General features: G+C 45.4%; 3 protein-coding genes across 3 annotated transcripts; all 3 read right to left on the bottom strand.

Annotated features, from left to right (window-relative positions):
* Positions 1 to 4,970: 4,970 nt before the first annotated feature.
* On the bottom strand, positions 4,971 to 5,984 carry LOC109757583 (nuclear transcription factor Y subunit C-6). Its single transcript, XM_020316409.4, has one exon. The coding sequence runs from the start codon at positions 5,865 to 5,867 to the stop codon at positions 5,256 to 5,258; it is 612 nt and encodes a 203-aa protein (XP_020171998.1). The 5' UTR covers positions 5,868 to 5,984; the 3' UTR covers positions 4,971 to 5,255.
* A 4,039-nt stretch (positions 5,985 to 10,023) lies between these two features.
* On the bottom strand, positions 10,024 to 10,656 carry LOC109757586 (uncharacterized). Its single transcript, XM_020316412.4, has one exon. The coding sequence runs from the start codon at positions 10,524 to 10,526 to the stop codon at positions 10,272 to 10,274; it is 255 nt and encodes an 84-aa protein (XP_020172001.1). The 5' UTR covers positions 10,527 to 10,656; the 3' UTR covers positions 10,024 to 10,271.
* A 6,043-nt stretch (positions 10,657 to 16,699) lies between these two features.
* On the bottom strand, positions 16,700 to 17,164 carry LOC109757577 (uncharacterized). Its single transcript, XM_020316400.2, has 2 exons — positions 16,944 to 17,164; positions 16,700 to 16,841 (listed from the first exon to the last, which is right to left on the bottom strand). Exons 1-2 carry the CDS (start codon positions 17,129 to 17,131, stop codon positions 16,700 to 16,702), a joined length of 330 nt encoding a protein of 109 aa, XP_020171989.1. The 5' UTR covers positions 17,132 to 17,164.
* Positions 17,165 to 17,369: the final 205 nt, after the last annotated feature.

The following is a 17,369-nucleotide window of genomic DNA, read 5'->3' as shown; positions in this document are numbered from 1 at the left end:
TTTTAGTCCCATGACTAAAAGTAGTGGGACTAAAACATGCTAGCCTCACCCATGCTTGGATCCAAATACTAAAAAGGCTAAAATCAAGTTAATGAGCATTTATTATCCTCCAAACCCTCCAATTCAGATTCGTTATGACCGTTGGGTTCCTAGTGATGAATTCTTCAAAACTAGATCCCATAAGAGTATGTTTCGATGAACTTTTTTTATGAGCAACTTCGGGTGGAATGGAGGCAACTTTAGTGCTATAGGAAAGCAACTTCTTATTTTTGACCTAGTATGACTTCCTATTAGGTTGATTTGTGTTAAAACAAGAAAATCACACAAAACATGAGGGGCCTTTAGTGCGACATACAAGCAAATTCACTACACTAAGTGTACCTATGAACCTTGCTAACTTTATCCCAACTTGCCTATCATGGCTGCTCAGTTGCCTATCATTGATACTCAGTTGCCTACGATTGATGTTCAGTAGCCTACAAATACTATGAAATTGCCTAACATTGATGGTCAATTTCCTATCATTGATGGTTAGTTGCCTATGATTGATGTTCAGTTGCCTACAAATGCTATGAAATTGCCTAACATTGATGCTCAGTTGCCTACGATTGATGCTCAGTTGCCTATCATTGATGGTCAGTTGCCTACGGTCGATGCTCAGTTGCCTACAAATACTATAAAATTGCCTACCATTGATGTCTAGTTGTCCGCTATTGGTAATTAGTTGCCTACCATTGCTGCTCAGTTGCCTAATTTTAAACATTAGTTGCCTACAATATTGTGAAGTTGTTCATCATTGTTTTTCTAAATTGCCTACAAACACTATCAAGTTGCCCACCGGTGATGGTTAGTTGCCTGTGATTACTATTTCAATTGCCTACAATACATTAAGAGGCCGCCCACCGGTGCTAAGTTGCCTATCTATGAAACTAAGTTTCTTACATACCAAAAAGTATTGCCTGCAATTGATGATGATGTTAAGCTACTCGTTAGTCATGCCTGGCAGCTCATGATAATGTTTGCCTACCTCCGAAACTAAGTTGCCTATAATATTATCAACTTGGAGGTGAATCTTAGGCCCTGTTTGGTTCATAAGTCCTAGGACTTTTTTTAGTCCCAACTTATAAGTCCCAAGTCCCTAAAAAGTCCCTACCTGTTTGGTACCCGGGACTTATAAGTCTCTATAAGACCATATTACAACTATAAGTCCCTATAAGACTCTATTTGAGAGTCTTATTTCATAAGTCCCAAATGTCCACTCTAAGTCCCTATAAGTCCCTCCTGTTTGGTTTAGATGGGACTTATAGGGACTTTTTTAAGTCCCTAAACCAATAAGTCCCTGGAAACAAACACCCTCTTAGCTATGATAGAATACTTGCTAGTTATGATAGGTAAGTTAGAGGTGAAGCCCACTTGAACGAAATTTTCGATGATATGTAGTCCTGCTACGCAAACTAACAAAAAGTTGCTTTTCTATAGTACTAAAGTTGCCTCCAAATCACCCAAAGTTGCTCGTGAAAAAAGTTAGTCGAAACATACTCATATGGGATCTAGTTTTGAAGAGCTCGTCGCGAGAAACCTAGGGGTGAAAACAGATCTTGATTTCGATGCTCGGTTCAAAAGTTATAGCTTTTTAAAATTTTGAAAATGCAAAATAAATGCATACAGACCTACACTTTCCAACTGGATCACTCCTCGCATGGTGCACTGCCCAAATGTGGGACCACGCTCCTGTCGTGACATGCGCAGGTCATTAGCTACCATCGCGCTGATGTTTGATCTGGCGACAGCGACGGGTGCGCTCGGAACGATGAGATAGCGCAGCTGCACTTTTAAGCAATTAGGTATTTATTTAGGTGGCATTTACTTTTAGTAGCAAATGATTTTAATTGTAGATGAAGCTTGGCACATAAATACCCGGTGTTATCCTCAGGCTGCACAAAAAGTATGAGAGCATTCGGAAAAGTTAGACCAATTGTTTAAAATCAAAATGGCTTGTTTTATTGTTGTTGGACCATTTATTAAATCCTAGGAATTTATCTATGAGTCAAATGATGTTGGTTTCTACTCCCTCTGTAAACTAATATAAGAGCGTTTAGATCACTACTTTAGTATTCTAAACGCTCTTATATTAGTTTACGGAGGGAGTACATGATAATTCCATAGTGAATATTTGCAACCCAACCAACATTTTTGTTTTATTTTTGAAGAAAATAATTTGACATGCAATTTGAATATGGATATGGATTTGATTTGGAACAAAGTGATGATTAGCAAAATAATTGTGATGACTTGGCAGTCATTAGCAGGAGTTTACTGTAGCATGATTATCGGGGTGTTACAGTTAGAGGGACTGTGGTATCCTCAGCCCACCAGGTTCAAATCCTAGTGTCTTTCGGAGATGCTCACGTGCGTGTGCGCGTTCATAGGGATGAGTGTATACGTGTGTATATGAGCGCTTGTGTCTGTACTATGTTAAAAAAACTAGCTATCAGGTAGTGCACCATGTAACAATTTTTTTTCCAATGCTATGAACTTTTCCTTGTTCTCTGTGCTCTTTGTCAATGTTGAATTGAAATTATCCTACTTGTCAACTAGTGTGTTTGTGCGAATACCGGAGGCCGTGGAAAATCCATGTCATCCTATTGTGGGATCTTCCGAAACTATGCACGGAGAGGCACACCGCATAAGCCAACTAAGGACGGCGGCGGGAGCTCGGGAAACTATGCACGGAGAGGCACACCGCATAAGCCAACTAAGAAGGATGGCGGCGGGAGCTCAGGGACGACAGCGGGAAAGGGCGGCAATGCGCGAGCTCGGCGGGACGGACAGACAACATCGAAGGAGCGGGATTGGGAAATCGGCGTCAACAAGATGGGGCAGCCATGTTGTGAGCTCAGCGGAGGTCGCCGAGGGGCAGGATGTGGTGGCGGGGTTCATGGTCATCGTCGGAGTGGTGGCGGCGGTGGTTGATGGCCAAGATCGACTGGCACAGCGGCGGTGAAACTTCACACCGGCGTTTGGGCTTGTGCCACAGCTGTAAAAAAAATTGGGCAGCCGCTAGTGGTGCTACAAATATGCAACACTTGGCTTTAAAATTCGAGGCTGCCTAAAAAAAATCATCATCAAACAGTGATACATCATCTGCTGGAGCTGGTTTTTTGATCAAAATGCTCTAAACATCAGTTATTTGGGCACAGCCGCAGTTTTTCGTCATCTGTCGAAGATTCTCCAAGGGCTGACAAAACCCGACCACTACCAGCAGCATGGTCCGTGGATAAAAGTGTTCTTCACGTTCAACTGATGTGTAGGTCATGCACGAGAGGCGGCTATGCTGAGAACAACCCGGGCTTGAGGACCGAAGTCGAACTGAATGTGGCAGGCAAGTGTGCTGAGTAAAGCGGTTCAAAAACGAAACTACTTCACACACGATGTATTTTAGCACGATGCAACATGAGTACTGTCCGTTATAATTAATACTACTAGTCATATTATATCGGCAACTAAGTACAAGCTTGCACAAATTTGGTGGAAGAGGACACATGCTACTCCTCCAATTTAGTGATAATGGAGCAATACCAAAGTAGTGGTCCATAGCCATATGCCACAAAAGCTCCACACTAATACTAGTACTCCCTCCGTTTTTATTTACTTCGCATATTAGCTTTTACTGATGTCAAACTTTATAAAGTTTGACGAAGTTTGTAGAGAAAATATATGAATATTTACAATAATAAATTTATATAATGTGAAAATATATGTAATGATGAATCCAATGACATATATTTGGTGGTGTATAAATATTTTTCTACAAACTTGTTGAAAGTATATAAGGTTTGACTTTAGACAAACCTAATATGCAGAGTAAATAAAACCGGAGGGAGTACATTACAACAGTTAACTTTGAACTCAGAAATCTAGGATCATATATCCAGTTGTAAATTCCTCCATTGCAGCCTCCAGTTATTTGCGTTCCTTATGTTCTACTAAGGATGTACAACTAGAATTGCAAACAGACTGCAAAGCTACTCGTTAAACATATGACCTTTGATAAACATGTTGGTCATCAAGCCGCAAAACAAATCAAATAAATTCTCAAAAACAAAAATAGCTGAACAACTGTTGGTCACATACTATGCATATTGTGTAATGCTTACTCCCCCATTACAAACTTTGATTGCTCCAGTATATGAACATACTATGCATACAAGATTGCACAAACTTGGTGGAACAGGACATGCTACTCTAATTTACTGAAAATGGAACGATGCCGAAGTAATGGTGAAGTATTCAGTGGTCCATATGCCAAAAAATATCCACACTAGCACATTACAACAGTTGATTTTGAACTCAGATAATACAGAATGTATTTCCAATTATAAATTTCTCCATTGCAGCAAACAGTTATTTGCACTAATAGTGCCCCTGAAGATTTACAGTTAGAATTGCGAACATATCGCAAAGCTACTTGTTACTCCCTCCGTCCCAAAATAAGTGTCTCAACTTTAGTACAACTTTTGTACTAAAGTTAGTATAAAGTTGAGACACTTATTTTGGGACGGATGGAGTATAAAATATGACCTTTCAATAAATATGTTGTTTGCAAAGCTGATCAACTGGATTATGAAAAAGAAAAAGGAAATGAAAAATAGCTGAAGACCTGTCATCGAATATTATACAAAGCATGCAGGAAGCCATACTCCCATGCATTTTTAGTTCAATGTTTCATAGTAAATCTTGCTTGAAAATAAACATGAGAGAACACTAGCTATCCACACCATCTTACTACCACACCAATATGAAGCAAGATTCTATGTCAGTCAAATATTACAATCAGTTTATTCAAAGCTTCCGCTTATTGCTTCAAAGGCCTAATTACAACAAGCCTTGCTTGAAAGCATGCATGGGGGAACCTTGCAACCTAATATGGATTAATCACAGCACAACACTATCATAGAACAACAAAATGCTAATGCACGGCGAAAACACTATCATAGTAATCATGGGAGGCACCGGATAATAGTTATCAGATTACACTGGGTGGCCAGTTAGTCATGCACTACTGGAGCAATCATACGGCCTCCCCCATTACAACAATCCTACCATAATACATAATAGAACCAAACAGCTCAATTCATAAGCTCAGGGGAGGCCCATAAATCTTATTACGCCGCAGCAACAACAGCATCAAGGGCAGTCACAGAACAACAACACATTCTCCGCCTAGAAATGCGCAAGTTTAGAGCGATGATACATTACTGCTGGGGGACATAGTAGTACGCCATACTCGGGTCGGTGGTGGGCACGCCGGCGGCAGGGCGCGGGATCCCGGCCGCCGCCGTGGCCATGGCCGCGGCGGCGGCCGCCTCGGCGTCCTTGGCGTCGTCCCGGGGCACGATGTCCACGAGGAAGTCGAAGACCTCGGTGCGGGCGATGGCGGCCGCAATGTCGGACTTCTGGAGCGTGCGGCGCTTGTTCTCCTCGGCGTGCGCCCAGCCGCGGTGGGTGAGCTCGAGGATGAACATCTCGCAGGCGCGGGCGAAGACGACGGGGGCCTCGGCGGCGATCATGCGGACGTCCTCGTCGGCCTTCATGATCTTCTTGATCCGGGCCAGCGGGAGGTTGTGGTTCTTGAAGTCGGTGGTGGCCTCGATCTCGCGGTACTGCTCCGCCCAGAACACCTGCAGCTGCTGCTGCTGCTGCGCCGCGGCCTGCTGGGCGGCGGCGGCGCCCGGCGGCGCGTAGAGCTGCGGCGGGTAGGCGGCCGCGGGGGCGCCCGGCGGAGGAGGGTACGCCCCCGGCGGGTAGCCGACGGGCGCGCCCAGGACGGGGGGCGGCGGCGGGGTGCTGGATTTGGTGGGATCCATGGATTCGGGGGAGCTAGGGTTGTGGGTGGGAAGCGGAAGGGGACTGGGGATTGGGGATTGGGGGGGAGGAAGGGGACGATGCGTTTCAGCTGGAGCTGGTTTTAGTGTTGGGATTTGTGGGTGCTGGTGGCTATTATCCCTTCTCTGGAGAAATGGTGGTTTTGTTAGTGCTATTAATTTTGGGCGCGTGTGTGTGTGGTGTTAGATACTTACTGAATTTTCATCACACTTTAAAAGTGCGAAGGAATAACATTGTTTCAGTTTCAGAGATAGAGTAATTTTTTTAACGTTTTTTCCCTAAACAAGGATCAAATTGCTTGACATGGTGCAAAATTGGTCCGATGAATTTACAACCCAACGTGCATGTTTGAGGGCATATTTGATTAGTAGAATTGTAAAGACACCGAAATATTGAAACACGGTACTATAATGTCGCGTTGGTCTGGATCCTTACATGACCTCCGTTTGTTTAATTCCATCAAATGAAAAAAATTACTTTCAAAGATGTTTTAAGGCATGTTTATCTCAAAGACATTTCTTGGGAATTTTATGCATTTCATTTCTTTGTAGTTTTTGTGTAGAGTTTGTGCATTTTGATTATTAGCTTTTCTTAGAAATGCAAGGGCTTTTCGCAACAAATTCATGCCTCCTAGCCTTCCCCTCGACTCCGTCAATATCGAGGATAATCTTTGGGTCATAGTGGGGAGATTTTTTTTTCTTCGAGGGCAAGGGAGAAATATTTAGGACCCTAACTGGGTTTGACCGTTAGATGGGAAGGTGGGTAGTGAACGAAACGTTTGTAAAGGGACATTTCATCAGGGGAATGGATCTCCCTTTCTCGAGCGTTCGCTCCAATAGATTCTACCGTGACCCCAGTTGGCCCAGGGCCCAGTTAACTTTTTTGCAAAAAAAAATGCCATTAACAAATTTCCCATGTTAATAGCATCAGACTGCCAAAGAGGTTGTTACAAATATCAAAATCGATGCAGGAGGCTTGTATGGCAGCATCGTGAAAGATCAAATCAACTTTAGCTCAGTTCGCATCTTGTACTTTCATTTTCGAGGGACGCGAATCTAATATTGAGACACATAGCCTCGCTAAGCACACTCTAGTTGATGAGGACATGACTACCTTGGATACGACCAAAAATATTGCATACATGCATATTTGTGAGGTGATTTCTTATAGAAATTATGCAATAAATTATTTATGTTATTGGAACAAAAATACTTTACCTATTTTTATTTCATGCCTAAATGCAGAATTTTTGAACACTTCTACGAACCACGGGTGAAGATAGAGGTAAAGGAAATGGTTAGGTGTTGTTCAAGAAGTCCTCTTACGTCAAAGGGCTCCTTGAACCTTCAGACCTTAACTGTATCCCAATGTATTTGGACTATGATCATTAAATAAAATGTGTTTAGAATAAAAAATAAAACAAATTTTCCATGTTAAAATAATAGATGCACGGTAAGTGGCCAAAAAATGTATGTTTTGGTAACCAAAAAATTGTGAAATTGCCATGAGACTGTATGAAACCATATTAAAACATTATAATTGTCATGTAACCAAGAAGATACGATTACAAATTTGTCATGATTTTGAAGGAGCAAAAATGCCTAATTTTGCCACATCAAGAAGTAAAAATAAATTGTTTATAATTACTGTGGCACGGGAAAAAATTATCTACAATTTGCCATGGACACATGGCAGAAATATGTCATTCATACTTTAAAAAGTAAGAATTGCCATGGCGTATATAATAAAATCGCCATGCTCTAACTAATTTTTTTTGCCATGGTGTAAGTAACGAAATTGCCATGCTACCTACAAAAATCTTGCCAAGGTCTCATTGAAAATTTTCTATAAATATTGAAACTTGCCGTGCTACCTATAAAAAACTTGCCATGGTCTAACTGAAAATTTTCTCATGGTCTAAATATTGAAGTTGCCATGCTACCTACAAAAAAATTGCCATGGTCTAAATATTGAAACTGCCATGCCACCTACAGAAAAAATAACTATGGTCTAAATAATTGTTTTTTCATGGTACATACAACAGAACTATCATGGTGTAACCAAATAAAAATGCCATGGTATAACTCTTGTTCTATTGAACTGCACAACCACACTTTCTAAAAATTATCTCTCGTGCGAACACTCTTTTCAATAATCAACCAATAATGACTTCCACCTTGAAGCGGAAATCCAACATCCACATATGGAACAATCATTGATCTATATTTTGAGAAACGGTAAAGAATTTCACCAAGAACACACCAGGCTTGCTATGTCTCCAGTCTCCACAGGCATTTATCACTTTCTTATGACAGCCTTGCACCATCACAAACAGCATGCAGATGGTTGCACATACGTACAATTTTGGAAACAACTTACACATGGCTCTATCTCTTTTTATTTTGGCAGCTTATGGGTCTATCTCCAATCCAGATATCTTCCAAAAACAAGTTCCGCGTCCATTCCCAACTACCTTACAACAACAACTAGCAAAAATGTCTTTTAGTACCCGCATAAGTTTATGCCAGAAGTGAGGTTGCCCAAACTTATATCTTTTTTCATATATACAAATTAATTTTGAATCTTTTTTAACCATGGATTCTGTTTTATTGTAAAGGGACGGCAAGTTTTGTATGTTTTCTTAGCCGAAATAGGTTGTGCATAGTATATTATCTTTCTTTAAGGCCTGTTTTTTACTATGTTCAAGCTGGGCCTTTTTTCACCCACTTTTGTTACTGGGACGTGTTTTTGTGCAAAGGACTTTTATCGTGACGAGGGTACGGGGCGCAGGGGGATGGGGCCTCGCATTGGAGCTTCTTTCCCCATCGAACACAATCGTTCGATCCGCTCCCCCATCGAGCGCGAGCGATTCGTTCGGTCTAGGAGATCCCGACACCGAACGTTAGGTAGATATCGGCGTTTAATGAATGAGACAAACTTTTTATTTTTGTTTCAAATAAAAAAACAATCTATTGAACCGTCCCAACCACATTTTCCAAAAATCACCTCTCATGCGAACACTCTTTCCAATAATCGACCAATAAAGACTTCCAATCTTTAAGCGGAACCACATTTGTGCATATGGAAAAATCATTGATCTATATTTTAAGAAATGATAAAGAATTTCAGCTAGAACGTACCAGCCTTGGTAAGTCTCCATACCCCATTTATCACTTTCCTCTGAGAGCTTTGCCCCATCACAAACAGTAAGCAGTTGGTTGCACATACGTACAGTTTAGGAAACAACTTACACATGGGTCTACCTCTTTTTTATTTTTGGCAACTTACGAGTCTATCTCCAAACCAGATATCTTTAAAAAAAAACAAGTTCTGGATCCATTTCCAACTACCTTACGAGAATAACTAGCAAAAATGTCTTTTACTACCTCCATAAGTTTCTGCCAGAAGTGTGATTGCCCAATTTTTTTTTTTTTTGTGGGGAAAAGAAATGGAATGCCCAAGCTTATCTTCAATTCTTCTTCATAGAGAGCCAATAAAAACTCCCTCTGTTCACAAATATCAGATGTTTGTTTCTAAAAAAATATCAAATGTTTTGGATATTAAAATACTCCCTCCGTAAACTAATATAAAAGCGTTTAGATCACTACTTTAGTAATCTAAACACTCTTATATTAGTTTACAGAGGGAGTATATACTAGAATATACTCTACGGACATCCGAGTCAAAAAAATATAAAACATCTTATATCTTTTGGACAGATATACATCCTGACGTTCTGTAGTAACTGGACACTCACGATAGGCTCATGTCCCGGGTGTCACAGTCACAGCTTACTATACACGGCCGCGGATTTCACTGCACGGCAATTAATTCCTGCCGCCTGATCCACCACTACCAGAGAAGCCCTTTGCCTTGCTAACCGAAATTAAATCCGGCCAACCCCCCAACCAACCCGTGCAGATAGTCCACTTGAAAATGATATCTCTGCCATTATCCTCAATCAATTATGCTCCCCACAACAGAAAGCAGCGGCACTAGACCAAACGCAAATCGTCCACTCTCGGAAGAGAAAGCACTTCTTTTGATTGAGATATTTGCGCATGATCGAGCGAGAAAGAGAAGAACAGGAAGAAATCGGGACGGATTCTTGCAGCCAAAACGGGAACCAGGATCAAATTCACAGACGCTTGCTCCCTCTTATTGTCTTCACAAAGGGGAGATACTCATGCTACTACCAGATCATACTTGCTCATCTTGTCGATCATCATCGATCGCTGAAACTATGTACAGGCTACAAGAACGGAGCTCCCCGGAGAAGAAGAGGAGAGGAGTTCTTCATCGCATCACACCATAGATAGATGATACTACTAGTACTTTCGGCTCTCGATTACAAACCAATCAAACGAACGATTTGGAGGGCCAGGCTAGTCGACGCAGGAGCCGCAGAGGCCGTACCCGCCGCTGCAGTGGGGCCCGGTGCCGTCGCAGAGGCGCTCGGCGCCGACGAAGACCTTGGTGTCCCGGCGGCCCCTCCGGCGCCTGCCGCCGTCGTCGCCGCCGACGCAGGTGAAGATGATCCACGACATGACGGACAGCCACAGGATGATGGCGCAGTAGAGCGCGTCCCCGCCGACCCCGCCCTCCCGCGCGCCCAGGAACTCCACCGGCGCCGACGCCATCCGATCCCACTCGACCTCCAACCTCAACTGAACTTGCTTCTTGCCGCTTGTTTTCCTGGGCGAGCGTGGAGTGTGTGTGTGCGTGTCACAGTTATCATCCGGCCCGTGGTGGCGCCGGCTCGCTTTATAGCCCCGTGCCGGGGAGGGGGGGCGGTGGGGATTGGGAGGGTTTTGTTGGGTTCGGGCCACGACGTGACGTCCAAGCGCGGTCGCGTGCCGCCACTGGATGGATGGAGGGGGTGGTTTTGCTTAGCGCGGAGGGGTACGATCGGCTGGGCTACGTGCCAACCCAACCTGTGGGCGCCCCCGTGGAAGAACCGGTCCAGTTTTTCGCGCGAGGCCACGTCGCCTCACGTATCCTACTGGCGGGCCTATCCATCCTCGCGTTTCTGCGGGACTAATCAATGGCGCACCATTATATTTACACAGTATCGAGTGTGCCATTGCTGGCCAAGTCAAGCCCCGTGACGCTCTTGCCGCAACGATTTAGTACGGCGACGTGGACACGCCGAAGATTGCTTTGGTGCTAGCAGTACGTACCTGGTGGTTGGGCGTTCGGGCTAAGCTAAGAGCAACTTTGGCAGACCCTGTATAATGTCGACCCGCATAACGCGTTTACAGTTTGAAAAAGATATGTCTCGCGGGACGAAATCGTGCGCTGCAGAGTAGACCCCGTATATGAAACTGTATAATTTACAAAAAAAACTTTCGGTGGCGAGGCCGACGCGGTGCAGGAGCTCAGTCGTTGGCCAGTCCTCCTCGTCGGAGCTGGCGAGGTTGATGTACTTCTTCTTCTGCTCCTCGCGGACGCGCCGCCACTCATCATCCTCGTCCTTCGCGGCGAGGTTGGCCTCGACCGCCTGCTTGAAAAGGAGCTCCTCGATCTCCTCGTCGCGGCGGCGGCGGCGGCGCTCCTCCTCCTCTCGCAAGCTCCGTGCGGCAACCGCGGCCTCGACCGCCTCGACATCGTCGCCGACGTAATCTTCGGGACCGATGACGCCTCGGCGCGGGATCTCCTCCGGCTCCCGCTCGACGACGACGAGCTCGCCCTCCTCCGGCTCCTGCTTGACGGTGACGAGCTCCGTCGGCTCCCTCTTCACGGGGTGAAGCGCCTCGTCGGAAGGCCCCCCTCCCCCCCGCGCCGGAGGTGAGCCCGCGGCAAAGGAAGAGCCCGCGGCCGAGGAGGGCGTCCGCCCGTGCCGGCGGTCGTACTCCTCCGTCTCGCGACGGAGGAGCGACACCGGCGGCTGGAGGCCTTGGTTGGTGTACTTCTTGGCCGCGCGCTTCCTCACGCCGTCCGCGCGGACACACCGCTGGCGCTCGGGGTCGTCGCCCCCGCCAGAGCTGCGGTCGGAGCTCCACATACGGCCCCACACGGCGTCTGGAGGCGGAACTGAGCTCACCGGCGGCGAGAAATGCGACGAGGAGAGTGGGGAATCGCGGGGAAACGCGGCGGCGGAGGGATATGGTTTCGACCCGTATCTGCCCCGCAAACCCTTAGTTATACGGCTTCAGGGGTAAGGTTTGCGGGCCGCGAAAAAAATTACAGTCCGGACGAGTATACGGGTTCTGTTCTGGCCAGAAAATTGGGCCGAGCCTGTATACTTGCTGGAATTATACGGGTTCGCGCGTTATACGGGGTCTGCTAGAGATGCTCTAACCGACCTGACATACCGCGTGCCACCGGATTATTATTAACCTCTAATATAAAGAAATTACTGCCTTCTATATAATCTGTGGTACTTCTAAAAATATATACTACTGTACGTTCCTCTTAAAAGATGGTCCTTTTTTGACGTCGTCGTCGCGCTAGTTTTAGTTTTGGTTTACTTGCTCGTGAAACGATGGCGATCAGCGCCGTTTACTTAACAATTAAGCAAGGGAGATGAATGGTTGTTTTTGCGCATGGCATTGCAGCGGCCGTCACGGAAGGCTTGTCACGGAGCGCGACTGTGTGAGGAGAGTGTGGTCATCGGCCCGGCAGCAGCCAGCGGGCTGGACTTTCTCGCGCCGGTCCTCAACCTTGACCGGCTGCCGTCCGTCTCCCTCCGCAGGTGCACCGAATTCTCTCCTGAGAAAGGCAAAATCAAACACGGGGAGGCAGCTGGAGAAGCTTGGGGGACGGAAAACCTCGAACAGGAGAAAAAGTGGAGGTGAGACGCCGGCGAAACGCACATTCTTCTTTTTGGCGAAAGCAGTAGAGAAATCCTCACAGCAATTTTTATAATTCTATATAAGAAGGACTATGTACAGAAACACAGATGGTCCACGTTCATATGTTCTTCCTGGTTAAGGGTGTGCTTGATTGACAAATCAGGTCCGTGTTTGGTTGAGCCCACGTGGTGAAATGTGAGGTGTCGGTTCCACATTTGACAGTCATCCGCGTGTTTGGTTGGAGCGTAGAATGGAACGAGTTGGTTCCACCACGGAGGAGACTTTCTATTCTAGATGTGGAAGGTGGAACCATGTCGTAACATTAGAGCATTTCCAAAGCTGATCCTTAAAACCTTCCTTTCTCAGCCCTCTTAGCTATCATCTCGCCCCTCTCCACCTCAATTTTCGCCCTTTTTCGCCCCCGTCGCATGGACCCATATGAAAAACTGCTGGAGACGGCGGAGGTGGAAGTCCGACGAAGGCGGCCGCCCAAAAAATCAACTCAGTGACACCGCAAGCCCACTGCCCCAAAAGGAAAGCAAAGGAGGCCTTGCTCAAAAAGAGGGGAAGCAGGCGTGGCGGCGGATGAGGTGCAGGGGGCGGTTGAGGCCTGGGACGCGGGCCTTGCCGCCGTCGCCATCCATGCACACATCGTCATGGCCAAGACAATACAAGCCTCCCTACTTCTACGCCTCCCAGCAGCTCGGCAGATAGTCCTCAACATCCGCCTTCTGGCACGTGCCTTATTGTGTCGACGTCAACGTGGCACCGCTCCTTTTCTTCAAGTCTCCATCGCCACAACATGTCCGGTCAGGAACGCCGGTCGTGGAGCAGCTCGGTGCCTGCTCTCTGTTAGGGGTATGTCCCAACTGGGCGAGCCTTGTACGACAACACGGACAAGGAGATGATCGATGGACATGATGCACGACGGAGGGGGAGGCGAAGGGCTTCGAGAACGGGCATGTGGATGACTCGGATCCGGATGTGCACACCCAGCAGCCTGGCACGTACACCGCCAGTCGGAGCAGGACAACGACGACGACGACCTTGATCCAGACGAATTTGCGGCCGATCCAAAGAAGAGGGTAGAGGAGAAAGCTTCAACATGCGGGAGGACGAGTTGTTGTGCGATGCGTGGTTGGCCATTAGCATCGATCTGGTCCATGGAGAATGAAAGCGCACAACATTTGGGGCCAACATTAGTACTTGGTTCCATGAGCACAAGAAGTTCGAGCCCTATGGCAACTAACTCATCTGCAATCATGAGACAAAGTTGCTCAACAATCGATGGTACACCATCCAAGAGGCCATGAGCAAGTATTGCGGCTATTTGAAACAACTAATCGGTCGGTGGCCAAGTGGTGCGCAAATCACCGAGAAAGCAAGTTGTTATATGTGTTGGTGATTTGGCCAGATATGCTCTATGTGTTGGTCAATTGGCCGGATATACGACTTGTTAACAATGTTTTTATTTGCAGCCCTTCCGTGCGTGCAACTTCTTCTTGAAGGTGGAGAAGAGAAACTTCGTCCTCATGCATTGTTAGTTGAAATTGAGCGGGTAACTCAAGTGAAATATATACATTGCAAACTACATCAAAATCACTGGCATCGGCACCGAGGAAGAAGTGGGTGATCCAACCGATCCAAACACAAGCTTTGTAAAGATTCTCTCTGTATGTTGCACCAATTCATGATTGTATGGGCTATAATGAACTTGGTTGGTTTTGGGTGACGTGTGTTGTATATGCTCATTACTACTATCTTATGAAAAGGTATTGAAAAACATGTTATGCTACAAATACAAATGAAATGTTGTGGAAAATTTGAATAACATGTTTCCACAAAATGCAAAGAACTATACTTGTCCAGATTACCCATCATGTGTATATGGGGGTAAACTCACCATTCCTATAGGTGATCTGAATCAAATTCGTCCGATTCCATCTCTCTAGCCTAACACCAAAGCGAAATTATTCCATTCCATTTTTTTGACTCCCTAGATGCAAGAACGGAACCAATACCAAGTTGGAATGGAACCATGACTTTCCATTCAAGGCATACCGGCTTGGTACCACATGCTTGTGTTTCGTTGGAGTCGGTATAAGGGATTTAAATGGTTTGTTTTAGCGTTTGGTTGGAGAGATGAAATGGAACATATCTTAGCCCATGTGTTGCACATGAATGATGAGATTACCTCTTATATGTATATGGTGTATAGTCTCAATCATCATAGCTCTTTGTGTTCTTAGCAACATGTTATTCAAATGTTCAGCGGCGTTCTATTTGCATTTGCAGCACAAAAACAATTGATAATGTACACTCACAAGCGTAACAAATATACGATATTACATATCAGAAACTTTACAATGTTGTTTTCATAAGGTATCAATATTCAATGCACACAACTATACAAGTCATCCAAAAACACCTAATTGATGTTCATTCCAATCCATACAACCATGTACAGTCATTTCTCTGAAAAGTTCTTTGCAATACCTTTTCATAAGAACTTTCGAGAGAAACAACTCGCCCAATCCGAACTTGTTCAATTGTACTACCACAACCAAACACCTAAATATTCCCAAAATTTGAAGCATTCATTTACATTCCACCTCATTTCCTCAACCGAATACACCATAGAAAAAAAGATGTGCAAGCTAGAATAATATGTTTGGAGCGGAGTAAAAATATTGCTCTGCCATAGCACTCGACCTTTTTGTATAATAATATACAGAACACCAATGGCTAATCTATGAAAACTTTAGCTTGACGAAGGTTAGATAAAAGGTTCAACATTTAACCCACAAAGAATGTATCGATTTATATATCCCGTATTGCTAGTGATGGAGCTAGAAGTTAATCAAATCAATGGCCATATTCAGTTGTGAGGGCTTACAAAAGAGGTGGTGAGATATCCCCGGACAAGAAGAAAATGACTAGCACTTTTCCAATCCAAAATACAAGTCCTTTTAGCATTTTTAATAGGTCAAACATTTCTAAGTTGAACGGTATGTTAACAAAAAGAACACCTTAACACCGTTGTTCTAGAGTTTCAGGGTGTGTTTGGTTTGAGATAACCCGGTGCACGCCAAACACATTTGACAAGGTCACTTCTGCTTGGTTTCGGTAGTCAATCTCACTTTAAAAGATGGGCTAGCCTATTCTTCATGAAGACTTTGGTTCTCCTATGTTGTCTATGGTTGGTTTTTGTATGTCTAAGTCTGACATGACCGTTCTATGACGAGAAGAAAGATTAGGGTGTCGGTGCTAGAAGGCTAGGCACAATTAATTCCTGTAACTGGACACCCTAATTGTATGGAGCTGAGCCCCCCCCCCCCCTCTCCCCCTCTACCTTACACATCACTACAACGCCACCCTGTACTTTCTACCCTTTATTAATAGAATGGTAAACTTCGGCGTATTCATGAAAAAAGAATGATTAGATTAGACTATATCTAAATGAAATTTTTTCTACATCTAATTACGTTGATGTGATCATCCGATGAATCTGCGTTGAGAATGAGAAGAATAAATATTACTACTTCCTCTGTAAGAAACATAAGAGCGTTTAGAGCACTACTGTAAATAAATATAAGAGCATTTAGATTACTATGTTTCTTTACAGAGAGAGTACTAGATTATAGTAGAAGATTCAAATAAACTAGAATCTTGGCCAACTACCGCGAACATACCTTTCACGCAACAAAAAACATTCATAACAACAAACACATTTGTTGAATTACATTTTGTCGTCGACATTCGAGGCGCTGAAATAAGAAAATCAAGAACAAATAACTCTCCGAAGGAGATAATCTAGGAAGACGTACTAATCGAAACACTGATCCGCAGCTAACCAACACAATGGTTGTATCGCTAAAAGAACACCATGGTCGTAACACACATAATCCTGAAATTAACACCACTAGACTGACTTAACTAAGATGACCACGCATGCATGCAGCCATTACTACGCCGTGCATGCATGCCAACACAAGACCGAATGAATCAACCCGCCAACTTCAGCAGCCTCCGCCGCCGCCTCCGCCGCAGCCACCGCCGCCGCCACCACCACCACCTCCTCCTCCACCGCAGCCGCCGCCGCCACCACCGCCGCCGTGGCCGTGTCCGTGGCCATGGCATCCACCGGAGGCGTACGCGGCTCCATGCAACCCCGTCGCGCCAACCGCCGAGCCCCCGGACCTCGACGACCTCACCTTGGTGGGCGCGACGCTCGCCGGCCTGCTAGCCTTCACCGCCGTGGCAGCAGCGGCGGGTTTCCTCTTGGGGACGTCGACGTCGTCGTGCGAGCTGCTGCGGCCGCAGAGGAACACCGCGAACGAGACGACCCAGACCGACGCCACTACCATGCCGAGCGCCGCGAGCCACGGCGGCAGGAAGCCCCACGCCGCTGCCGCCGCGCCGCCCGAGGACTCCAGGAGTGCTCTCGCCATCGTGAATGGAACAGAGTTGAACAGATCAGAACAATGTGTACGTACCGAAACTTCGGATGTACTACCAGCAAGAGAGCGTATATATAGGCATATGATGCCCGTGGATGCGGATCGGAGAAACTAATCACCGACGGACTAGAGACTGGATAAGGAATTCTGTTGGGATTAGGGCTCATCTTCTTGCTAAGGCCTACACTGTCTTGTTAAGATAAGGCATCGGATGACCTTGTTTTCAGTT

This window comes from Aegilops tauschii, chromosome 5 (assembly GCF_002575655.3).
Source record: "Aegilops tauschii subsp. strangulata cultivar AL8/78 chromosome 5, Aet v6.0, whole genome shotgun sequence".
NCBI classification, from domain to species: domain Eukaryota; kingdom Viridiplantae; phylum Streptophyta; class Magnoliopsida; order Poales; family Poaceae; genus Aegilops; species Aegilops tauschii.
The sequence above is the reverse complement of the archived record's forward strand: the minus strand, read 5'-3'. Positions and strand labels throughout refer to the sequence as shown.

Excerpts from the sequence above, each read along its gene's own strand:
- LOC109757583 (XM_020316409.4), bottom strand. The coding sequence starts at position 5,867 with ATGGATCCCACCAAATCCAGCACCCCGCCGCCGCCCCCCGTCCTGGGC.
- LOC109757586 (XM_020316412.4), bottom strand. The coding sequence starts at position 10,526 with ATGGCGTCGGCGCCGGTGGAGTTCCTGGGCGCGCGGGAGGGCGGGGTC.
- LOC109757577 (XM_020316400.2), bottom strand. The coding sequence starts at position 17,131 with ATGGCGAGAGCACTCCTGGAGTCCTCGGGCGGCGCGGCGGCAGCGGCG. Across the intron at positions 16,842-16,943 it reads AAGAGGAAACCCGCCGCTGC|AGCCGCGTACGCCTCCGGTG; the intron begins TGCCACGGCGGT and ends GGGGTTGCATGG.